This window comes from Camponotus vicinus, unplaced genomic scaffold, assembly GCF_025532165.1.
Source record: "Camponotus vicinus isolate PSW18456_S1 unplaced genomic scaffold, iyCamVici1.0 SCAF_5, whole genome shotgun sequence".
Taxonomy (NCBI): Eukaryota; Metazoa; Arthropoda; class Insecta; order Hymenoptera; family Formicidae; genus Camponotus; species Camponotus vicinus.
In genome coordinates, this window is record NW_028141977.1 from 2,893,949 (window position 1) to 2,921,180 (window position 27,232).

General features: G+C 28.8%; 2 protein-coding genes across 2 annotated transcripts; both read left to right on the forward strand.

Annotated features, from left to right (window-relative positions):
- The first annotated feature begins 4,194 nt into the window (after positions 1 to 4,194).
- On the forward strand, positions 4,195 to 9,573 carry LOC145971842 (aminopeptidase N-like). Its single transcript, XM_083099901.1, has 6 exons — positions 4,195 to 4,464; positions 6,328 to 6,509; positions 6,907 to 7,245; positions 7,330 to 7,399; positions 7,508 to 7,606; positions 9,433 to 9,573. The coding sequence occupies exons 1-6, from the start codon at positions 4,255 to 4,257 to the stop codon at positions 9,571 to 9,573; spliced, it is 1,041 nt and encodes a 346-aa protein (XP_082956027.1). The 5' UTR covers positions 4,195 to 4,254.
- A 2,707-nt stretch (positions 9,574 to 12,280) lies between these two features.
- LOC145971843 (aminopeptidase N-like) lies at positions 12,281 to 27,232 on the forward strand. Its single transcript, XM_083099902.1, has 12 exons — positions 12,281 to 12,463; positions 12,584 to 13,058; positions 14,285 to 14,728; positions 15,281 to 15,461; positions 17,266 to 17,401; positions 18,053 to 18,134; positions 18,747 to 19,132; positions 23,904 to 24,184; positions 26,014 to 26,195; positions 26,587 to 26,925; positions 27,010 to 27,079; positions 27,200 to 27,232. The coding sequence occupies exons 2-12, from the start codon at positions 12,610 to 12,612 to the stop codon at positions 27,230 to 27,232; spliced, it is 2,583 nt and encodes an 860-aa protein (XP_082956028.1). The 5' UTR covers positions 12,281 to 12,463; positions 12,584 to 12,609.

The following is a 27,232-nucleotide window of genomic DNA, read 5'->3' on the forward strand; positions in this document are numbered from 1 at the left end:
GTTTGAATTTTGCGGCGGTCTCTTCGTTTCTGAGATATGCACTTTTGAAGTTTCATACTTTTATGTCATCTTTTCGTTATATCCTATTTATATATTTACATTTTTGTTTACATTAGTTTATCACGGTTTCATATTACATTTTACTTGTATGTTTATATTTTTTTGTTTACGTTTGCTATCTCTAATTAATATTCTAATATAAATATTCTAATAAAAAAAAGGTAAACAATTTAAATTTATATAGAATTTAATACAATTTAATACAATTAAAAATATCACAAATGTATGTGTACACACACACACACACACACACACACACACACACACGCGGGGGGTGCAAGGCGGAGCCTTCGGCCCCCCCTCCCGCAACCACTCCACCGGTTGGCAAGGTGGACCTCGCTTTACAACTTACAGCATATATCCATTGTGATTGAACTTTTCGCAATGCGTCCCCTACCGGCGGGGTGGTTGCGGGAGGGGTGGCCGAAAGCCCCTTGCACCGCATGTGTGTGTGTGTGTGTACACATACATTTGTGATATTTTTTAATTGCATTAAATTGTATTAAATTTTATATAAATTTAAATTGTTGAGCCCTTTTTATGCATGAAATCTTTTTTTAAATAACTATTTAATAAATAACAAACGGCTAAAACCTTTTGAAAGTTATTCAGAAAGATGACCTCGGTAAATGTAAACAGAAAAATATAAATATATTTAAAACGTAATGAAAAGATGATACAAGTAAGTATAAAATTTCGAAATCGCATATCTCAGGAACGAAGAGAGACTACCGCAAAATTCAAACGGTGTGTTACTTAGGAATGTATCCTGTACAACATATGTGAAAATAAAAATTTTTTGAGCTGTGTAACATAAAGTAAACATTTATCAAATTCTTTAAAATTATTAGGTGCGCAACTAAGTTCTCGCTGTTTTTTTTATGAAAATGCAACTTTATTGTGAAAAAATGGTTACAAATGAATCATTCAAAGTATTGCCCATCGCTAGCTACAACTTTTTCCCATCTTTCTGGCAGAGCTCGAATACCGTTACGGTAAAAGTGTTCATCTTTTGAGGCTATCCACGAATCAAGCCATTTTTTGATGTCTTCATATGAGCGGAACTGCTGATCAGCCAGACCATGTGCCATCGAACGGAACAAGTAATAATCGGACGGCGCAATATCTGGGGAATATGGCGGGTGGGGTAGGACTTCCCATTTGAGCGTTTCCAGGTAGGTTTTAACGGGTTTGGCAACGTGAGGCCGAGCGTTGTCATGCTGTAGAATCACTTTTTCGTGCCTCTGCTCGTATTGTGGCCGTTTTTCGCGCAGTGTTCGGCTCAATCGCATCAATTGAAGTCGATACCGTTCCCCAGTGATGGTTTCGTTCGGTTTCAACAGCTCATAATAAATAACACCGACCTGGTCCCACCAAATACACAGCATAACCTTCGCAGCGTGAATATTCGGCCGAGCCGACGACGTAGAAGCATGACCGGGCAGTCCCCATGACTTTCTTTTCTTTGGGTTGCTGTAATGAATCCATTTTTCATCACTCGTCACGATGCGATGAAGAAAACCCTTCCTTTTTTGCCGCTGGAGCAGTTGTTCACAGGCGAAAAAACGACGCTCAACGTCCCTTGGCTTCAAATCATAAGGAACCCAAGTTCCTTGCTTTCGAATCATTCCCAACGCATGCAATCGCTTGGAAATGGCTTGGCGGGTAACTCCTAATGCTGATGAAAGCTCTTGTTGCGTTTGGCATGGATCCTCATCGAGCAATGCCTCCAATTCAGCATCTTCGAAGGTTTTTAACCTTCCTTCACGCGGACGGTCGTCAACATCGAAATCACCGTCTTTGAAGCGACGGAACCAATCACGGCACGTTGTTTCACTTAGAGCAGCATCTCTGTAAACTTTGTGGAGCTCTCGATGCGCTTCAGCCGCCGTTTTCTTTGAATGAAAGAAGAAAATCAACACTTCCCGCAAATGACGATTATTTAACACAAAATCAGACATTTTCACACAACCAAAAGTATATGACGCCAAAACAAAATCACTACTGTGTCAAAACGGTTTGTTTACCATATGTCTAAGCTTGGTTCATGACGTTTTGGAGATGTCGAAATCGACCAACACTTATTGATGGCGCAATCTATTGACAAACAGCGGGAACTTAGTTGCGCACCTAATAGAAATAATTAATATATGTATATTCATATATATTTATATATGTAAGAATAAGAATTTATTTTATTTGATTAATAAATTTATTATTTGATAATTTAATCGACTTATCTACCATGTTAATTTTTGCAGATAAATTTTGTTATTTTAATCATACATGCATCTTATTATTATAATAAATTATATTTTGTATTATTAAATTAAATAGCATTGTCTGTGTGCACATGTGCGTATTGTGTAATTTTTCAATGGTTACGAATATTTTTTACTAAATTATATATGATATCAAACTACATGATTTTACCTAGTGAGCAATAAGTTACCAAAAAGAGTTCTTAAAGTATTCAGATTTAATATATAAACATGCGACAATGCTATCTGGAAGATAACATAATGATGTCAATAAGTTCTCTAATGCGTTGATTTTAGAGGAAGAAAAGACATCACATAAATGACATCTAAAAGAATATTATAATCTGATTTCTTATAAATCGAAAATAAAATAAAAATAAAAAGGAAGCAAAAATAGAAGAAAAGAGAAAAGTTCACATTAGAATTAGTATAAAATAATTTATTAAAAGTTGTGTTATACAGGTTATATACAATGTTTCAAACAAAAGTTGTAGGATTTCGAAGAGAACATCTGATGATGACTTTGATTTTGACCTAGAGGTCGAATTTAGTGGTCATTTAAAGGTTAACTTAATTTTTTTAAATGGAACTTCTTATTTTTTATTACATATTCTTATAGCTCATCTCAAGAGCTTTCCAAAACACTATAATTAAATTAGTTTCCATTAAGTACTTTCCGAGTTATGAGGCTTGAAATCATTTCTTAATTTTACATAAACCGTAAAATATCTTGTAAAATATTCATTTTTCGATTATCTTACCTTAATACTTTTATGTACAAAATAATGAGAGGAATCAATTGGTGTAAAGAAAACACATAGTTGTTTCGAAGAAAAAATATGTAATTTGCAATTAACAATTACATATTTTTTCTTAATTTTTCATATTTTGTTTGAAACATTTTTTCGTATCTTTTAGACTTTACGAGATATTTCGATGTCTCAAGTTAAATGGGACACCCTGTATATTATAAAAATTATAAACAAGAAGTAACCTTAACTCATATGCTACAGCATGCGGGAGATCGGATATTCGTTTATAATATATAATATATTTTTATAATGTATAAAACAACTTTTAATAAATTATTTTATGCTTATCCTAATGTGCTCTTCTTTCCTTCCTTTTATTTTTACTTCTTTTCTATTTTTATTTTTTGTATTTTCCTCTTTATTTTTCTTTCAAGATAATCCGCCAAATTAATATATAATAACCTAAATTATGTTCTAAAAAACTCTTTATTATGTATACTTATAGATGTCTTTAGAGTTTCTAGTAAGCGAACTCTAAAGACATCTATAAGTAGATATCATAAAGAGCTTTTTTGAAAGACATCTTACAAAAAGATGACTTATTGATGTCATTTTAAAAAAAAATTAAATTCAAAGAAAATTAATGACGTCTTCGAAAAGTCCTCTTAAAGACTTCTTCCTCTCAATAATGCTTACAGGGTAAATTATGTTTATAACCCATCATAAGACAAAATATAATGAATGATTATAAAAAGGCTTTTTTTATTTTAGTTTTAAATTATATTTTCATGAATATATAGATAATACCATATAAGATTCTATTATATAATGCAATTTGATCATTATTTGAATAATTAAAAAATTGATATTTATATAAAATTTTTTGTATAATTATTATACTTACTCAATTTTAGTGCAAAAAAATTTCATATATATAATATTTTGCAATCTGATTTTTTATTCATTTATAATTTTTAATATATTTTTATTTGTATTAATGTGTGTGTGTATGTGTATGTGTCTGTAAAATATAAAAATATAAACAGATACTTATATTGATAAATCCGTTTGAAAAAATTATGGTCGATATAATTTATTTGTTTTCGGTAGGATATTATCGAGTCAATTACGATATTGAGAACTGGCGAAGAATTGCGAGTTATCTAGATTCTGAAAATTACATGAAAATACATGTTCTTAATCGTGCACAAATTATCGATGACGCTTTTCACTTAATGATAACATACCAACTTAATTCCACTGTATTCTGGAATATTGCGAAATATCTAAAACGAGAAACAGATTACATACCATGGCATCCTACATTCAAAGCCTTGGAATATCTGTCTAATGTCTTTCTATTTCGGGAAACAAGATTTTTTAATATCAAGGTAAATATTACAAATAATAACATCAACAATGATGTTAAATATATTAAAACTCTTTAAACATATTTCTTATTATATATGTATATTATCATTCTTAATCACAGCACAATATATGGCGATTCTTCCGAAAACGATCATGCTCCAAATTGAGTCAAATTTTGTAAATAGGTTCCTTTTAGGTACAAAAGAAGTATACGAAAAGGATTTTTGGCGACTCGATAATTAAGACACTTTTTAAGCCCTTTTTCGTAAAAGTGAATATTAACTTTAGATAAGACAGCTTGTTTGAAACGGTAAATATCTAGAAAAACGGCAACCTCACCAATTACCTTGGCCTTGATATATGTGATCAAAATCATGACTCTGAGTAACCTTCAATAAGTTTTAATTGGTGGTGCAAGCCTATGTAAAACCTTACTTAATAATAACCTTAATTATAATTACTTAATAATAACCTATATGAAACCGTACAATAATAGACCTCGTTTCGCGCTGACTCAGTGGTGATGTGGTGTGGACCTCGCTTTTCGTGGAAAGTTGCAAACCTATGTAAAACCTTACTTAATAATAGATCTCGTTTCGCGCTGACTCAGCGGTGATGTGATATGGATCTCGCTTCGCGTGGAAAGTTATAAACCTATGTAGAACCGGTAAACCTGCATAAAAGGAGACCCTGCTCGTATGACTTTGACCTTGACATATGTTGTCAAGGTCATCTTCCTGGGTAACATTCCAAAAGTTCTAGTCGTCGATCATTGTTTATTAAAAAGTTATAGACAAAAAAATTTTTAATAATTTCACAAATGTATGTTTACACACACACACACACACACGAGCGGGGGCTGCAAGGGGGGCTTTTGACCCCCCCTCCCCCATCCACCGCGCCGGTAGGGGCCACATTGCGAAGAGTTCAATCACAATGGATACATGCTGTAAGTTGTAAAGCGAGGTCCACCTTGCCTACCAGCGAGGTGGTTGCGGGAGGGGGGGCCGAAGGTGATGTGGTGTAGACCTCGCTTCGCGTAATGTACACAATATAATACAATATATATGTAGTAATCAAAATAATCAAGAATATGACCCTGACAATATATAGCAAAGTCATTTCGAACAAGCTGTCTAAAGGTAATATTCACTTTTACGAAAAAGGGCTTAAAAAGTGCCTTAACCTTTTCGAGTCGCCAAAAATCCTTCTCGTATACTTCTTTTGTACCTAAAAGGAATCTATTTACAAAATTTGACACAAATCGGAGCATGATCGTTTTCAGAAGAACAGCCCAATATATTAATCACAGTTTAAATATGATTAATTTTGATATAGAAAAAAAGTAGGAATATATTAATCTATGTACAATACACAAGCAGTTAAAAAGTTATTAAATTACGTTACATAGTATCTACATGTATGACATATACATGTATGCACTTTTGTATGTTTATATGTGATATGGATATGTGTGTATTAAGCACTGTCTAAATGTGAATCAGTGTATTATCACTGATTTACAATGCTGTACTTATAACTGCTTGTAATCAGTGACTATTTACCGTTTAACATTGAAAAGCAGTTATAAGTACAGCACTGTAAATCTGTGATAATACACTGATTCACTTTTAGAGAGCATGTGTATATGTGCACGTAACAAAAATGCAAATCTGTGTCTAAATATATATAAATGTGGTTATACATATAATAGATATTGTAAGAAAAAAATTGAGATATTTACGAAGATAGAAAATACAAATTACATAAAGTTATGTAAAATATTGTTGCACAAGATATCTTTCTACGTAGCAAAATATGAAAGCCGTGAATCGAAAATTTTCAAATTTATATGTAAAATAAAAATATATATACATGTTTAGATAAAAATACAAAACTTATTATACAAAATGCTTGAAGAATTTGGATACAACGAAGTTCCTTCGAACCAGTCTAGTTTAAGACTGGAGGCTGCAAAATGGGCATGTTCTCTGGATGATCGCACGTGCATAGAAAGAGCCGGTCATAATTTAAATCAACATCTCGCAGATTCCAAGAAAAACAAGTAATTTTTCTTGTATATTCGGTTACTTTAATTTAATTGTTTTGTAGATATATACAGTACCAGCCAAAAATATATCACCTTTATGTTTTTTGAGAATAACAACTCAAAGTGAATAACTTAATTCAAAGTGTATATATTTCTGCCTAGTCACACATGTTTTAATAGCAGGTATATAGATTGCTTAACAATAGGCTTTTTATTAAATAATAAACACGGCAACTTAAGAAAAATTAATTAAATATATACACTTTGAATTAAGTTATCCTCAAAAAAAGGTGATATATTTTTGACCGGTACTGTATATGCAATGTTTAATAAATTATGTGATCAAAATAGAAGATTAATATGTGCAAAACTTTAACTTATAACACAATTTATTTTTTGTTGAATCTCGTAGACTCTTGCCATGGTGGAAAGAATGGACATACTGTCAAGGTTTAAAAGTATTGTTCTATTCTCTTAGCAATGAAGATTCTCCTTGGTGGGGAGTATATTATCTGGGAAAAGAAAAATTTAAAACTAAATTTTTGAAATTTCTGGCTTGCCCTGAGGATTCACAATTTATCAAAGATTATTTAAATCTAATAAAAAATGATACTACAACATCGATTATGTTTTTAAAAGATTTTTCCGATCAAGATTATATTAATTATTTTCTTTTCACTATCGCGAAGCATGCGAGTAATCCTGTAGTACTCGACTTTATATTACAAAATCTTGAGAATATAAATCCCAAGTAATACAGTTTTCTCCATAAGTATATACCTATTATTCAACAGTTTATGCGTGTATCAATAAATTTATTGTTTTATTATTTTAGACAAATTAGCGAGTATGTAGCATTTACTATTATTATTAATCATGTGTCTTCTACGGAACAACTCGAAAAGGTAAAAATTGCATGTACTTATATCCATATATGTAAAATAAATTACTATGATGTGACATAAATTTATGATTTAATTATTGTTGTTGAATATCAAATTAATCTATTTTAGATAAGCAATTTCCTGACAGATAAACTTACTAATGCAATAGAAGATGAATTAAATGAATATAAGAAGATATTTACACGTAGGACAGGAAGAGATGTGAAAGTAAATATATATTTTATATATGTTATTATATCAATATATACTCATTTTTAATTATTAATCATTGATTTTATTATATTGTTTTTATATAGAGTATATTAGTGCTACAGTCTCAGAGTATCTCAAAGACAAAAATTAATGTCACATTATTCTGTTTTTATAAAATAAACATATTTTTATTACTAATTTCCGAAAATAAAGTGTTTTTAGAATATTGTAATTTTTAGTGCATGGGAAAGTGAGACCGAGCAAGCAAAAGCAAAAGAGACAGAAAACTTCTTTACTTAGAAATTTCAGTGATCTTAATAAAAACCGATTTATAAGATTTAAAGATAGAATTTATAAGTTTTAAATGTTTAAATAGCTCTTTAATTCTAAATTTAAATATTTTTCAATATGATCGTGGGGGTTATCATGCGATTAGCATATTTTAATATTATATATCTATATATTAAACTAAAAATTTAATGATGATGGATAAGTTAAGACGAATTAATGCACTGGCATACTAGATATAACAATTATTATAATACAGCGATATTTTTTCTATGGTAACCGTAGCTCATACACATATCTAATTTTACTTTTAAAATCACTATAATTTCTGTGAATTTTTATTTGTCAGATTATTAACAAAATATTATTTATAAACATTCCCTGCAGAATTATTAAGTAAAGTATTATTAAGTATAAAAGAATTATGAAGTAAGGTATAGTGTAAGTTTATGCACATAATATAATAGAACACATAGTATAGAGTAGAACAATGATATTCTCGATTCAACTTCGCCTCGATAGTTTTTTCGCCTATGCTTCCTTAAACGGACTAGGGATAATTTATTTTAAAAATCTTGAATTGAAATTTACTTAGTTATTTGGTATGGCATCGAGGAAAAAATGTATTCCCTGTACAACGACTTAATTTGAAGGGAAAATTAATTTCCTCTGAAACTGAAACACTATTTTATCCGCATTTGGCTCTGTCACTAATTACGAAAAATTTAAATTTATGTTTCACACACAATTAGAGCTATATCAATTTTTTAAAATTCATGTCACTTTATTCGATTGCTGACAAATTTTGTCAGTTTGAAGCTGACAAATGAAGATGCGAAACTTGTATAGAAATCGACATTATATAATTGATTTTAAATGTTTACAAATTTATAAACCGGTTTTTTTTCGAGGCAACTAAATTTTGACTCTGAGACTGAAAAAATAGTCGTAATTATCATAATCTATAATTACTTTTCATGTCAATTATATTTAAGATTATTATTACACTAAATAAATAAGTTGTTATTACCAATTTTATATGTATGTATACATATGTATATATATGTATATATGTATACATACATGTAAACATATGTGTATGTACAGATACATATACAGGGTGTACCTCACGCACTTGTGAGGAGGTAGAGTGCAATAAATTAAATATAGAAGTCCTATTCCATGTAACGATTTTTGCAATAATAATAGAAATATTAATTATTAAAATCGGACGAATGAGAGAAGCGCTCGATCGCTCGAGCTGTAGCACGGCCCACCGTATCAGACATTGTCTGCCGGCGCGGTACTCAGGTACACCCTGTATACACATAATAGTAATAAAAGTAGCAACTTCGACTATATTATTATTTCATTATATAGTATAGGTAACTTTCTTTCTCAATAAAAAATCTCGTGCGCAATAAAATAGTGTTTTGTTTTCGTTGTACTATTTGAAATTAAATTATATCAAATTATAATACGACAAATAATATTTATTGATAATTGATTATTTACTATTTACTAATAATTAATATCGATATAATTTGTTTTAGATGAGCGTATTGTATAGAATTAGCGAAGAGTTCAACAATATGAAGAAACATATTTTCATTATTCAGAGCAAGGTACGAATACGCTCCTTCGAAATCGAAAGTCAAATGAACTACTTTCAGAGTTTTGTAGTAACCGATTAATAAATGTAACAATTATAACGCGCGGATACATATCTATCTATCTTGCAAATAGTTTTTTAAAGATTTATACTTATTGATTTATTATTTATGCTTAGCTGCATTAAGAATATTCGAGGCATTTGTGTGCTTTTACGTGTATATTGAGATATAATTTATAGCTTGCAATTCACCGATGTTTACATTTTTTTATAAGCATGGAGTAATGCAAGGAGAGTTGATTAAGTTTATAATTATAGCATGATAAAAAGATTGACACAACCATTAAAACTCACTCTGTATATATATAACATATATATATATATATATATATATATATATATATATATATATAATACATTGTTATTATGTTTAATATGTTATTCATGATATTTTAAATATCATTATTTGTTTGAGATTGACTCATGATTTTTGTAAACTTTGTATAATCATTGATTTATTATAAATACATTTCACAATTTTCTTATACTATGTACATTTCTGTTGTATGCTTCTTTTACATTTATATATATTTAAAATGTAACATATATACACTTGCGCGAATGCGCGATTTATTTTCACATACGCACGCATACAAATTAATTTGCGCCTATATACTATATAAGCAATTAACGATATTTTCGAATAAAACATAAATTATATAATCATGAACAATTTTTTCTATATTTATAACAATATAAAAATTATCAAATTTAATTCATTTGATATCATATAAAAATCGCTACTTTTTATTAGATTGATATACAGGGTGTCCCTGAGCACTACCTCACGCACTTGTGAGGAGGTAGAGCGCAGTAAATTAAATAAAGAAGTCCTATTCCATGTAACGATTTTTGCAACAATAATAGAAATATTAATTATTGAAATCAGACGAATGAAAGAAGCGCTCAACCGCTCGAGCTATAGCACGGCCACACCGTGTCAGACATTTTAAAAAATTAAGGTAGATTGGCTCAAATTAAGAAGGAAGGACCTCTACTGTTTTGTGATATTCGCAATAATTAACGAAAAATTAAATAAAGAATATCAGCCAATCTGCGTGAGTAGAAGCGCGCGGCGACGAGAGTTGTCCCACTGTAATCTTATACTAGACGCGCGGCGAAGCGGTGGGCGGATCGCTCTCCGAGACATGATGGTGATGTGCGATATATCGCAATACCGCGCCGAAAAATGACCCGTCCTTTTAGTGGCGAGAAAATGATGCACTATCATTTCCACACCACCTTGCGGTAGATAGCATGGTGCGCTTTTTTTATAGTGGTTTCCCCCATAGGCCTATTCCACTCTCAATTTAATGTGAAAATTGTTCAAAATGCCGTTACTGTACGCTGAATGTATCGTAAATGTAAAAAATTAATGATGACAGTACCTTCACAAAAATTGATCCGTGGTTTAAAATCCCTCAATAAAATGTGTTGCACACGTTGGTAATGATACGGGCGTAATCCGTTACACGTAAAGCGTGATGTATCGCGAAAAACCAAATTCATGTGCCACACGACGCACGCTAGTTCCAGGATTTTCATAAAATGCTTCAAGAATCCTTTCTTCATCTCGTACACGAAGACGCACTGCTGGACCGGTTATTCCGATATTATGCACGACACCCAGTTTCACATAATTATTGCACAACACGTAAAATTGTATGTCCACTTAGTTTTCGCACGCCCGGAAAATCATTCCACGTAAATTGCGACCGCACGATAAGCATTTTCACCCGCTAGCCCGTATTCCACAATCATATCCGTATATTCATGCAGAGTATACTTCATTTTCACTGTTAATTTACTACGCGAACACAAGATTTTTACTAAAACCGTCTTAGCTCTCGCAGGCTGTTGCCAGAGTGCATACGCCAGCAACACGCAACTACAGCTGAGCGGACATGCGAGTGCAAGCATACACCGATCACAAGGCCAACTTGAATTTTTGAAATGGAACCCTCCACTTTTTATTGCATATTCTTGTAGCCCTTCTCGAGACCTTGGCGACGCCATTCAAGGTCAAACACATGGCGCCAGTAAATAGACCTATTTACACCTTACAACTTTTGTTTGAAACAATTTTTTGTAAAACTTCTATTTTTTGTGATATTTCGAGGTCCCGACTCTTTCGAACACTCCGTATGCCGTAGCGATGTAATGACACGTTTCCGATCCCAGGTTCATTTGCAAAAAATGATTCTTATGGTGCCCCCGACAATCTCTGAAAATTTGTGGATAGAATTTCCGAACATCCTGTACATAAAAAATTTAATTTGATTTTAAATTTTTCTTCAATGTGTATTTTGTATTTACAAGGAATATAATAATAATCTTAATTTTCAAAAAAATATTCTCAGAATCCATTTTTATATTTTCAATGGAATTCATTTCAATATGTATAAATTTTAATTTTAATTTTAATTTTAATTTTAATTTTAATAATTCTGTTCAATTATTTATAAGTCGAATATTATTTATACTCTATACATATATGCATTACAGAAATGTATCTATATGCACACACGAACACACACAATCAGCAAAGAGATAACTTTCTTAAAAAAAGAAGTCAATTTTCATTTGCCCGCCCGAAATAAAAGTTTCTTAAATTTTATATTTCAAATTTTGTGTATATATGTGTGATTATATGTATAACGTTTTCTCGCGATCAAGGTGTCTATTAACGATCTCAGAAGTTGTGTGTTTATATGACATACGTATTTATTATAATGTCGTGTATCAAGTGTTGTTAGTCCTTGGAGGTTTCTCGAAACAGTAAGAGCTCATAACTGTGTCCCTACATTACTTCTCCACGTTACACAGAGTGGATAAAACACCGATTTATTGAAGTTAATATTATTATAAGGGAACATACATTTATATAATTTGTGATATATCTCCAATAAAGCGTAAGTCATTAACAATTCACTTCTATATATTTATTTTAATTTCTTTTTTCCGTTAAACTATAATAAAGACAACGATTAATTTATCCGTTTATTCTTTCTAACAGAATAATATTTTTACAGATATCTAAGATAAAAAGTATAATATCATGTTTCTAAAACTAATATTATGTAGCGGTTTAGCATTCATCGCCGTTGCAACTTTTATCGATAATCAGACAATTCAACTCTCCAATCAATCAAGATATGTAGTACCAAAACATTATAACATCATGCTTACATCATACATTGGAAATTATACTTTTTTCGGTACATGCAGTATCAATATTGAGATTTTTAAACCAACGCGACGCATTAAACTGTATTCGAAGGTAACAAATATAACTGAAGTAATGCTGTTTAACGATCCACCTAAGATCAATTACGAAAAAGGGATCGCTTATAAACCAACAAATAAATCTACATATAAACATATGATTGTCGAGTATCTTTTCAACGATGAGCTACCATCAGGAAATTACATCTTGAAATTAACATTTGTCAATATCATAACTAGTATTAAAGACTTAAGAATCTTTTACGACAGAAATGAACAATGGTAAGTAACTGGTAAGATATTAAATATATAGCAATTTCAACGCGTTTGTTAAAGATCTAGTCAAATCTTGGTATGTTGCATCCTGCTGATCAAAAAATTTTCTAAAAAGACATTTGTATAGATACCTATTTGAAAAATTTTCGTTTATAATTATACGTTTTTAAGATATTAGTAACGAGTTTTGTAAATTTTGCTTTATTTATTATTACCATTATTATTACAATTATTGCAATAAATTGCAAAAAAATTAATTTAATTAAAATAAGTAAAATAATTTTTTTCAATAATATGCCCTACAATCTCGTCGTTAATAATTCGGCAAACTCAAATATTCCAACAGTATTTCGAAATATTTTCAAGCTCTGAATAATATGATTAACAAGGAGTTAGGTATCACATGAACTATAACAAGAATTTTTTTGTGTTTACGTTCTTATAAAAATTGTTTATTTCAAATTTGAAATGTTAACATTCAATTCTTTCTTCCATCTTTTTTCGTCTCTCTTCTTATACCGTTTATTTTCGTAATATTATACTTTAGGAAATTTATTACTAATATTTTAAGAAACCTATAACTCAAAATGTAAAAACAACACACTATTTATGCAATAATATTCGTTAATAATTAAAAACATATATTTGTACTTCATGTAATAAATCATCACTAAAATATATAATTTCTTTAACGTACATAAAATTATGCATTGAATAGTTGGATTAATAAATGAATTAAAATTAAGTTCCTATTATAGTATTCTTTTTACATTGAAATTTTTTCAGTTTTATGGAATATAAGCACATTAAATTTTTGATATTAAAATATTAATTGTTGATTTTGTATCATCTACAATAAACATTTTGTACTCACGTTGTGTTAAAATATTACAAAAATATCTTATTTACTGTATAATATACAAGTAGCAAAGAAGTATTGTAAACAAATATTATATATACTGAGAAAAAAATAATATTGAATCAACATCAGTGTAATTAGAATTTATTTTATTACTTCAATACATGGCGTATTCATTTAATTAATAAAATATTATTGAAATAATAAACTAAATTCCAATTACAATGATGTTATTGATTTAACATTATTCTTTTTCATTGTGTATATATATTTTCTTTTTCCTTACAATTCGTACCTTCTGTTTGTTTCAATTTTTATTTCTATGTAATTGGCAAAAATTTATTAGCCTTTAATTTACTTCGATATATGATAGGTTGGCAACGTATGTTGATGCAATTGGAACCTCAAACCTGTTTCCACATTTTCTCGAAACTTCAACAGTCCCTTTTAAGATATCTATCGCCAAAACATTATCGCCAGAACATTATCGCCATGCTATTTTATCAAATATGCCGATACAAGAAATAGAAATAATTGATAAAAACATGATGACCATACATTTTGAAACTACGCTTGATATGCCTAAATATCTTCTATTTCTGAATGATATATTATTCCATTCTGATATAAATGAAAGTGTCAAGGTTAATACGGGGTGTAGAACGTACTGCGTACTTGTACATAAAGTTGCTAAAAATATCACGCCGTATTTGTTTAATAAATTGAAACGCCTGAATAAAACTTGGGAAATAAATCATGTTGTAATTATGGATTTTCAAGACGAAGATATTATAAATGAGAATCTCGTCATTTATAGGTAACTATATAATAAAAAGAATAAAATATAAAAAAATTAATATATTTTTTAAAATTAAGAAAATGATAATTCTATTTAAAATATTATCTACATATTCTTTGTTCATTTTTAGAATATTATTTTTAAAATATTTAGAATATTATTTAATTATTTAAATATATTTTAGAAAATATACAAAATTATATAAGAGAATGAAAGAAACATATCTAACGGTTTACTTATCTTTATTGTATACTTATATGAAAAATAATAATAATATATCATATTAATTATCATATATATTATGAATTGTAAAAAAAATATAAATTAAATAAGACGTTATACTAAGGTTTTTATATTTTTTATAGACCAAATTTAATAAATTTTTTTTATACATATTGGAAGCAAGTATCATATTGTTTCATAGTGAATATTGCTACGCGCAAATATTATAAATAAAACATTAATATATATCTAATATGTTAATTCATTCAGAATTATTTAGTTATAAATTTGCAAACACTACTTTCAACATATATAAGCATTCTATAAAGCATTATTTTTTATTTTTAGAGAAACAGATATTATCTTCCATGAGAATTTAGATCCTATTGCAAAGAATGTCCAAGTAGCCCTCTTCGTAGCAGATAAAGTAGTACAGGAATGTTTTTATTATGAAAATCCGCTTTGGTCGTCATCCTTTTGGTTCAACAAGGCTATTGTCACATTTTTGGAATATTATACCATCAATGAGGTTATTTTAAACATTCTTCAGGACAAAACCTGCTCACTCGTCACCATTTCACTCACACCATTTCACTCGCAAATAATATAATAATTAAAAAAAATATATCTATATATACATGGTGGGGCATTTATAGTGACACAAGCAATTTTTTTGAAAACGAAGCGAGATATAAAATAATGTTTCAGACAAAAGTTCTATGACTTGAAGGGGGACATAAGAGGGTGCCATTAGTTTGACCTTGAAGAGTCACCTGAAGATCACGTGAAGGTCACCTCCAACTTTTTAAATGAAACACCCTATATACTTTTGCATATTCTTGTAGCTTCTCTCGAGAGTTTTCCAAAACACTATAATAAAGTATTTCTTCATTTAGTACTATTCGAGATATGAGGCTTGAAATAATTTCTTAATTTTATATAAACCATAAAATGTCTAGTAAAATATTCATTTTTCGATTATCTTACCTTAATACTTTTAGGTACAAAATAATGAGAGGAATCAATTGGTGTAAAGAAAACACACAGTTGTTTTTAAGATAAAATATGTAAATGTTAATTGCAAATTACATATTTTTTCTTCAAAACAACTATGTGTTTTCTTTACACCAGTTGATTCCTCTCATCATTTTGTACGTAAAAGTATTAAGGTAAGATAATCGAAAAATGAATATTTTACAAGATATTTTACGGTTTATGTAAAATTAAGAAATTACTTCAAGCCTCATAACTCAAAAAGTACTTAACGAAAAGGTACTTAATTATAGTGTTTTGGAAAGCCCTCGAGATAAGCTACAAGAATATGCAATGACAAATAGTAGGTTCCATTTAAGAAATTGAAGGTGACCTTCATGTGACCTTCAAATAACTCTTCAAGGTCAAACCAATGATACCATCTTATGGCCCCCTCGAAACTATAAAATTTTTGTCTGAAACATTTTTCTCTAAAATGCTTTGTTTCCGAAATAATTGCGTGCGTTAATTAAAATGGCTCACCCTGTATATATACAATATATACAATATAATATACAATGTGGTACATACATCTTTATACCTATCCTATATTTCAAAAACTCTTTATAATTTTAGTTTTATCAAAACGCATAAATTTTTTAGAATATTACAAATTTTTTTTAGAATATTATAAAGATTTTATATTTACAAAGAATATAGTTTTTTTAAATGCTAATTTTTTAAATAAATCTGCAACATACACACACAATATAAAATATTTTTATTTCTTTTCTATTTGTAAAAGTCAATTACAATTATTACATTTTTAAATTATTATATAGAGTAAAAGGGAAATTATATTATTTATAAATCATGTTCAGATTGTATGTATATTGTATATGAAATTATTATAAATAATTAGCTAGTAAGCTACATATATATAAATATAGAAATTGTGTAATAAGATAATTCCGTTATATAATATATTATGAATAATGCTTTATTTTTAAAAATTTTCAACTTATATGTTATATTGTGTATATAGTTTTGTTATTATTAATATAATTTTTTAATTATTTATTCTATATTTTAAAAGAGACTGAGAGAGGGAGAGAGAGAGAAGAGGGAAAAGAGGGATTGAGAGAGAAGGATAGAGAAAGGAGGAGGGGAGGGAAGGGGAGAGACGAGAGAGAGAGAGAGAGAGAGAGAGAGAGAGAGAGAGAGAGAGAGAGAGAGGGTGAGAGAGTATAAGATGAGGAACAAATTTTATTAGATAAGCGTAGAAAATAGCAATTCTAGTGCATAACTGTGTACGAAATCTTATATTAACTAATTAAATACATTAAAATTATTTTCTGTAGGCAATCCCAGATACCCAGATGATAAATTTGTTTGTGGTGCAAATTCAACACGAATCACTTCATTTCGATACAAAATATAATACATCACTTTATAATACATCGCTAAGTTCTTTTGAAAGTCCCCGTTACATTAGAGGTATGAAAATATATTTAAGAATTGATTATGCATAAATTTTTTAATATAAATACTTAAAAAGATACGCAAAATAACTGACAAAAAATTTAATTTTATACAGGGCATTATACAGGGTGTCTGATTCTTTTTACAGTCCCGAAGTGTGGAGGTAGATTGGTATAAATTAAAAAGGAAGGTCCTTTACTGTTTTACGATATATGCAATAATTAACAAAAAATTAATTAAAAAAGAGCGTGGCTAGAAGTGCGCGACGGCGAAGGCGGTCTCACTGTAACATAATGGCGGCGCGCGGCAAAGCGGTGATTGGGGAGGGGAGGAGCGATGAGTGTGTTGGCGCGCGGCGAAGAGGTCAGTGGGCAAGTAGACGATTCTCCGAAACATGATGGCACGCGCTTCTAGCCACGCGCATTGGCCGATCTTTTTTAATTATTATCTCGAATTTTACGTGGTGCATTTTAAAATAGTATATGACTTTCTAGTTCGATTTAACGAGATCTACTTATGTTTTTTTTTCCTAAGAGATTGCAGACACCCTGAATATATATATTTATATTTATATGATAATCTTTCTGAATATATTTAATTATATGTATAAATATAATTGTTAACTATTATCTTATTTATATTCTGTTATAAATTATGTGATTGTAGCATCCAGTGTATTGCGTATGTTACAAAACATGATTACTGAAGAGATATTTTGGGAAAGTATCCGTATATATGTACAGGGAAAGTAAGTAATATTCTGTACAACTATAATTTCCAACTATAATTTACAACTATAATTACTATAGAACACTAAACAAGATGAATGATTGATTATGGATCATAGATTTCATAGAAGCTCCAAATCTTACGGTTATTTTTATTTAAACGTACATTGTCTCTTTCATACTTTATTATCTAACGATATACAATCCTTTTTACCTTTTTACCAATGTTATTAAATATTCAAGATATACTTTCCATTTACGCACATACTTTTAAAAATAATTTAGTTCTGCCATTTACACATGTTTTTTCAAAATTGTTAAGTTTTGTCATATATTCCTAATTAAATTATAATTTAAATAGATTAAAACATCTCAAATATTTATTAAAACTATACATTATGCTCTATTATTTTTGTAATATAATTAATTAATTAGTGACCTATAATACAAAAAATGTTACTTTTGTCCCTGGTCTCCCCTATATATACATATACCATATATATATATATATATATATATATATATATATATATATATATATAGTAAATTTCGTTCGTTCTGTTTTAACAATCCTTATAATACTTTTCGTTTGTATTTTATAACATTAAATTTTCCACTAACTTTGAATTTAGCGATCCGTCTCCAGATTATTTTCATGAAGTTGTGAAGAACCTTATGCTCTCTAAAACAAATATGAACTGTGAAACAGCAAATGATTTGTTTGAAATTATTTCATTTACTATGAAACAGCTAATGAATTATTGGATAAATTACAAATATTGTCCTATAGTGGAAGTAATACGAGTTTATGATGATCCTATATTATCGATAAAAATGCGGATAGTAAATTTTGATGCACATACATCGCTGAATGACTACTTACTCGTACCTGTAACATATACTACACAGACATATCACAATTTTACTTATACAAGTAATATAGTCTTGAATTGGTATTTTGAAACGAAATTTTATTTTCAAGAGAAAGGTTGGATATTATTCAACATACAACAAACTGGTAAATATACAACAAATTTATTACACTTTACACTATTTATCGTACATATTGGAAATTTTATATTATTTTATTGATTATGTAAGCTTCTATATTATTTATTAAAAGATCTTTCACTCGTCACATATTCAAAATAATTTACTGTAAAATAATAAATATTTTGCAATATTTTTAATGATAACACAGACCTGCGAAATTTGATCTTCTGTCTGTTACAAAAAGCAGAGTAGATGAATCTGATAGATTTTGTGACGCTGAAAACAAATCTGGCAGCAGAATTTCACCAGCACGTCACGTTTTTGAGTAATTTGTAGTTGAATGGCCCAAAAATCGTGCGGCGGTAATCGAAAGTGGATTTGAAAGATGAAAGTGAGTATTATACGATGCCATTGACAGAAATATTTCAAAAAATTTGGTTTCCTCACAATAAGTTTACGAAATTGGCCAAAATAGCGATTTTTGGATTATTCAACCACAAATTATTCAAAAACCTAACGTGCTGAGGAAATTCTGTGGCCAGATTCGTTTTCAGCGTCACAAAATCTATCAGATTCACCTACTCTGCTTTTTGTAACTGAATCTCGCAGACCTGTGTAATTAAAATAAATACAGCTTCTTACGCAATATTGATTAACAAAGTTATTAATTTTTACAAATGTCTAGTAAATTTAATATCTTCCGTGTTAAATTTAATTGTAATGTAATTTTACAATTTCATAATATGTCTACAATGCATTTGAAATATTCAATAAAATTGTGTTTTTTATTTTGATACATTATTGGGCATGGTTATATTATTAAATATTTAACTAAAACTTTCTTTTCATTTTGCTAAATAGCTTTTTTTTAAAATGCACAATAAAATTCTTGATAAATGTTTACTTTAGTTTACACAGATCGAAAAATTTTTATTTTTACATATGTTGTAGAGGATACATTCCTAAGTAATACACCGTTTGAATTTTGCGGCGGTCTCTTCGTTTCTGAGATATGCACTTTTGAAGTTTCATACTTTTATGTCATCTTTTCGTTATATCCTATTTATATATTTACATTTTTTGTTTACATTTGTTTATCACGGTTTCATATTATATTTTACTTGTATGTTTATATTTTTTTGTTTACGTTTGCTATCTCTAATTAATATTCTAATATAAATATTCTAATAAAAAAAAGGTAAACAATTTAAATTTATATAGAATTTAATACAATTAAAAAATATCACAAATGTATGTGTACACATACACACACACACACGCGCGCGCGCGCGCGCAAGGGTTGCAAGGGGGGCCACCCATGCACTCACCGCATGTGTGTGTGTGTGTGTGTGTATGTGTGTGTGTACACATACATTTGTGATATTTTTTAATTGTATTAAATTGTATTAAATTCTATATAAATTTAAATTTTTGAACCCTTTTTATGCATAATTACCTATATTTCTTCTTAAGGGGATGCCGGAGTCCTGTTTTACCGATAAAAAGTTATATTTCATTTTTGTCCGAAATCTTTTTATTAGTTGCACAAAATAATAAATGCTCCTCCACGATTAAAGTACATACAGAAACAAAGCAAGTACCTCCTGATTTTATATTAAAAATTAAAAAAAATTGAAAATCATAAAAAGGTCATAACAATATTTGCTTAATATGAAAGTTTTGCAGTTTGTATGCATAAAATAAGATAGGTTCCCGCTAGAGATTGTATGAAGGAATATAAACGAACTTTTAGAAATGAGTTTACAAGCCTAATGAAAAAGATTTCGGTTTATTTACCGAATTTACCATTAGGCTTCTGAATTCATTTCTAAAAGTTAGTTTATATTCCTTCATACAATCTATTGCGGGAACCTATCTTATTTTGTACATACAAAGCAAATATTGTTACGATTTGACCCCAGAAGCCGATAAAAAACTGTAAATTTTTAATTTTTTCTTAATTTTTAATATAAAACCAGGAGGTTTCCGATTTGTTTCTGTATGTACTTTAATCGTGGAGGAGCATTTATTATTCTGTACAATTAATAAAATGATTTCGGACAAAAATGAAATATGACATTTTATCGGTAAAACAGGACTCCGGCATCCCCTTAAACATACATGATGTGATGAAATTATATTCTATTAATGAAATTTTTTTTTTTAATAATTATTTAATAAATAACAAACGGCTAAAACTTTTTAAAAGTTATTCAGAAAGATGACCTCGGTAAATGTAAACAGAAAAATATAAACATATTTAGAATGTAATGAAAAGATGATACAAGTAAGTATAAAATTTCAAAATCGCATATCTTAGGAACGAAGAGAGACCGCCGCAAAATTCAAACGGTGTATTACTTTTGAATGTATCCTGCATATGTGAAAATAAAAATTTTTCGAGCTGTGTAACATAAAGTAAACATTTACCAAATTCTTTAAAATTAGAAATAATTAATATATGTACATTCATATATATTCATATATGTAAGAATAAGAATTTATTTTATTTGATTAATAAATTTATTATTTGATAATTTAATCGACTTATCTAACATGTTAATTTTTGCAGATAAATTTTGTTATTTTAATCATACATGCATTTTATTATTATAATAAATTATATTTTGTATTATTAAATTAAATAGCATTGTCTGTGTGCATATGTGCGTATTGTGTAATTTCTCAATGGTTACGAATATATTTTACTAAATTATATATGATATCAAGCTACATGATTTTACCTAGTGAGCAATAAGTTACCAAAAAGAGTTCTTAAAGTATTCAGGTTTAAGAAATAAACATCCGACAATGCTATCTGGAAGATAACATAATGATGTCAATAAGTTCTCTAATGCGTTGATTTTAGAGGAAGAAAAGACATCACATAAATGACATCTAAAAGAATATTATAATCTGATTTCTTATAAATCGAAAATAAAATAAAAATAAAAAGGAAGCAAAAATAGAAGAAAGGAGAAAAGTGCACACTAAGATTAGTATAAAATAATTTATTAAAAGTTGTTTTATACAACGTGTCCCATTTAACTTGAGACATCGAAATATCTCGTAAAGTCTAAAAGATACGAAAAAATGTTTCAAATAAAAGTTGTAGAATTTCGAGGAGGACATCTGATGATGACTTTGATTTTGAACTAGATGTCGAATTTAGTGGTCATTTAAAGTTCAACTTAATTTTTTTAAATGGAACTTCCTATATTTTATTATATATTCTTGTAGCTCATCTCAAGAGCTTTCCAAAACACTATAATTAAATTAGTTTCCATTAAGTACTTTCCGAGTTATGAGGCTTGAAGTCATTTCTTAATTTTACATAAACTGTAAAATATCTTGTAAAATATTCATTTTTCGATTATCTTACCTTAATACTTTTATGTACAAAATAATGAGAGGAATCAATTAGCCTAAAGAAAACACATAGTTGTTTCGAAGAAAAAATATGTAATTTGCAATTAACAATTACATATTTTTTCTTAAAAATAACTATGTGTTTTCTTTACACCAATTGATTCTTCTCATTATTTTGTACATAAAAGTATTAAGATAAAATAATCGAAAAATGAATATTTTACAAGATATTTTACGGTTTATGTAAAATTAAGAAATGATTTCAAGCCTCAAAAATCGGAAACTACTTAATGAAAACTGACTTAATTATAGTGTTTTGGAAAGTTCTTGAGATAAGCTACAAAAATATGTAATAAAAAATAGGCAATTCCATTTAAAAAAATTAAGTTGACCTTCAAATGACCACTATATTCGACCTCTAGGTCAAATTCAAAGTCACCATCAGATGTCACTCTCGAAATCCTATAACTTTTGTTTGAAACATTTTGTCGTATCTTTTAGACTTTACGAGATATTTCGATGTCTCAAGTTAAATGGGACACCCTGTATATTATAAAAATTATAAACAAGAAGTAACCTTAACTCATATGCTACAGCATGCGGGAGATCGGATATTCGTTTATAATATATAATATATTTTTATAATGTATAAAACAACTTTTAATAAATTATTTTATGCTTATCCTAATGTGCTCTTCTTTCCTTCCTTTTATTTTTACTTCTTTTCTATTTTTATTTTTTGTATTTTCCTCTTTATTTTTCTTTCAAGATAATCCGTCAAATTAATATATAATAACCTAAATTATGTTCTAAAAAACTCTTTATTATGTATACTTATAGATGTCTTTAGAGTTTCTAGTAAGCGAACTCTAAAGACATCCATAAGTAGATATCATAAAGAGCTTTTTTGAAAGACATCTTACAAAAAGATGACTTATTGATGTCATTTTCAAAAAAAATTAATGAAGTCTTCGAAAAGTCCTCTTAAAGACTTCTTCCTCTCAATAATGTTTACTGGGTAAACTATGTTTATAACCCACCATAAGACAAAATATAATGAATGATTATAAAAAGGCTTTTTTTATTATAGTTCTAAATTATATTTTCATGAATATATAGATAATACCATATAAGATTCTATTATATAATGCAATTTGATCATTATTTGCATAATTAAAAAAGTGATATTTATATAAAATTTTTTGTATAATTATTATACTTACTTAATTTTAGTGCAAAAAAATTTCATATTTATAATATTTTGCAATCTGATTTTTTATTTATTTATAATTTTTAATATATTTTTATCTGTGTTAATGTGTGTGTATGTGTATGTGTCTGTAAAATATAAAAATATAAACAGATACTTATATTGATAAATCCGTTTGAAAAAATTATGGTCGATATAATTTATTTGTTTTCGGTAGGAAATTATCGAGTCAATTACGATATTGAGAACTGGCGAAGAATTGCGAGTTATCTAGATTCTGAAAATTACACGAAAATACATGTTCTTAATCGTGCACAAATTATCGATGACGCTTTTCACTTAATGATAACATACCAACTTAATTCCACTGTATTCTGGAATATTACGAAATATCTAAAACGAGAAACAGACTACATACCATGGCATCCTACATTCAAAGCCTTGGAATATCTGTCTAATGTCTTTCTATTTCGGGAAGCAAGATTTTTTAATATCAAGGTAAATATTACAAATAATAACGTCAACAATGATGTTAAATATATTAAAACTCTTTAAACATATTTCTTATTATATATATTATCATTTTTAATAACAGCACAATATATGGCGATTCTTCCGAAAACGTTCATGCTCCGATTTGAGTCAAATTTTGTAAATAGGTTCCTTTTAGGTACAAAAGAAGTATACGAAAAGGATTTTTGGCGACCCGATAATTAAGGCACTTTTTAAGCCCTTTTTCGTAAAAGTGAATATTACCTTTGGACAGCTTGTTCGAAACGGTAAATATCTAGAAAGACGGCAACCTCACCAATGACCTTGGCCTTGATATATGTGATCAAGATCATGACCCTGAATAACCTTCAATAAGTTTTAATTGGTGGTGCAAACCTATGTAAAACCTTACTTAATAATAATCTTAATTATAATTACTTAATAATAACCTATATGAAACTGTACAATAATAGACCTCGTTTCGCGCTGACTCAGCGGTGATGTGGATCTCGCTTCGCGTGGAAGGTAAAAGGGGACCCTGCTCGTATGACTTTGATCTTGACTTATGTTGTCAAGGTCATCCTCCTGGGTAACATTCCAAAAGTTTTGGCCGTCGATCATTGTTTATTAAAAAGTTATATACAAAAAAATTTTCAATTATTTTACAAATGTTTACACACACACGCGCGCGCGCGCGCGAGGGGTGCAAGGGGGGGCCTTCGACCCCCCCTTCCGCAACCACTCTGCCGGTAGGGGCCGCATTGCGAAGAGTTCAATCACAATGGATATATGCTGTAAGTTGTAAAGCGAGGTCCATCTTGTCTACCAGCGGTGTGGTTGCGGGAGGGAGGGTCGAAGGTGATGTGGTGTAGACCTCGCTTCGCGTAATGTAAACAATATAATACAATATATATGTAGTAACCAAAATAATCAAGAATATGACCGTGACAATATATAGCAAAGTCATTTCGAACAAGCTGTCTAAAGGTAATATTCACTTTTACGAAAAAGGACTTAAGAAGTGCCTTAATTTTCGAGTCGCCAAAAATAATTCTCGTATACTTCTTTTGTACCTCAAAAGAATCTATTTACAAAATTTGACACAAATCGGAGCATGATCGTTTTTGGAAGAACAGCCCAATGTATTAATCACAGTTTAAATATGATTAATTTTGATATAGAAAATTAGTAAAAATATATTAATCTATGTACAATACACAAGCAGTTAAAAAGTTATTAAATTACGTTACATAGTATCTACATGTATGACATATATATGTAGGCACTTTTGTATGTTTATATGTGATATGGATATGTGTGTATGAAGCACTCTCTAAAAGTGAATCAGTGTATTATCACTGATTTACAATGCTGCACTTATAACTGCTTGTAATCAGTGACTATTTACAGTTTAACACTGAAAAGCAGTTATAAGTACAGCACTGTAAATCAGTGATAATACACTGATTCACTTTTAGAGAGCATGTGTGTATATGCACGTAAGAAGAATGCAAATCTGTGTGTAAATATGTATAAATGTGGTTATACATATAATAGATATTGTTAGAAAAAAATTGAGATATTTACGGAGATAGAGAATACAAATTACATAATGTTATGCAAAATATCGTTGCACAAGATATCTTTCTACGTAGCAAAATATGAAAGCCATGAATCGAAAATTTTCAAATTTATATGTAAAATAAAAATATATATACATATATATGTATGTATATATATACATATATATATATATATATATATATTTATATATTTATATTTATATGTAAATATATATATATGTATATATATTTATTATATACATACATGTTTAGACTAAAATACGACGCTTATTACACAAAAAGCTTGAAGAATTTGGATACAACGAAGTTCCTTCGAACCAGTCTAGTTTAAGACTGGAGGCTGCAAAATGGGCATGTTCTCTTGATGATCGCACGTGCATAGCAAGAGCCGGTCATAATTTAGAACAACATCTCGCAGATTCCAAGAAAAACAAGTAATTTTTCTTGTATATTCGGTTACTTTAATTTAATTGTTTTGTAGATATATACAGTACCAGGCAAAAATATATCACCTTTATGTTTTTTGACAATAACAACTCAAAGTGAATAACTTAATTCAAAGTGTATATATTTCTGTCTAGTCACACATGTTTTAATAGGGTATATAGATTGCTTAACAATAGGCTTATTATTAAATAATAAACACAGCAACTTAAGAAAAATTAATTAAATATGTACACTTTGAATTAAGTTATCCTCAAAAAAAGGTGATATATTTTTGACCGATACTGTATATTCAATGTTTAATAAATTATTTGATTAAAATAGAAGATTAATATGTGCAAAACTTTTATAACACAATTTATTTTTTGTTGAATCTCGTAGACTCTTGCCATGGTGGAAAGAATGGACATACTGTCAAGGTTTAAAAGTATTGTTCCATTCTCTTAGCAATGAAGATTCTCCTTGGTGGGGAGTATATTATCTGGGAAAAGAAAAATTTAAAACTAAATTTTTGAAATTTCTGGCTTGCCCTGAGAATTCAGAATTTATCAAAGACTATTTAAATCTAATAAAAAATGATAGTACAACATCGATTATGTTTTTAAAAGATTTTTCCGATCAAGATTATATTAATTATTTTCTTCTTACTATCGCGAAGCATGCGAGGAATCCTGTAGTACTCGACTTTACATTACAAAATCTTGAGAATATAAAACCCAAGTAATACAGTTTTCTCCATAAATATATACCTATCATTGAACAGTTTATGCGTGTATTAATAAATTTATTGTTTTACTGTTCTAGACAAATTAGCGAGTATGTAGCATTTACTGTTATTATTAATCATGTGTCTTTCAAGGAACAACTCAAAAAGGTAAAAATTGCATGCGTTTGTATACATATATGTAAAATAAATAATTATAATGCGACATAAATTCATTTATTGTTGTTGAATATCAAATTAATCTATTTTAGATAAACGACTTTCTGACAGATAAACTTACTAATGCAATGGAAGTTGAATTAA

Excerpts from the sequence above, each read along its gene's own strand:
- LOC145971842 (XM_083099901.1), top strand. The coding sequence starts at position 4,255 with ATGAAAATACATGTTCTTAATCGTGCACAAATTATCGATGACGCTTTT. Across the intron at positions 7,246-7,329 it reads CTTGAGAATATAAATCCCAA|ACAAATTAGCGAGTATGTAG; the intron begins GTAATACAGTTT and ends TTATTATTTTAG. Across the intron at positions 7,400-7,507 it reads CTACGGAACAACTCGAAAAG|ATAAGCAATTTCCTGACAGA; the intron begins GTAAAAATTGCA and ends AATCTATTTTAG.
- LOC145971843 (XM_083099902.1), top strand. The coding sequence starts at position 12,610 with ATGTTTCTAAAACTAATATTATGTAGCGGTTTAGCATTCATCGCCGTT. Across the intron at positions 18,135-18,746 it reads CGTATATATGTACAGGGAAA|CGATCCGTCTCCAGATTATT; the intron begins GTAAGTAATATT and ends CTTTGAATTTAG. Across the intron at positions 19,133-23,903 it reads ATTCAACATACAACAAACTG|GAAATTATCGAGTCAATTAC; the intron begins GTAAATATACAA and ends TGTTTTCGGTAG.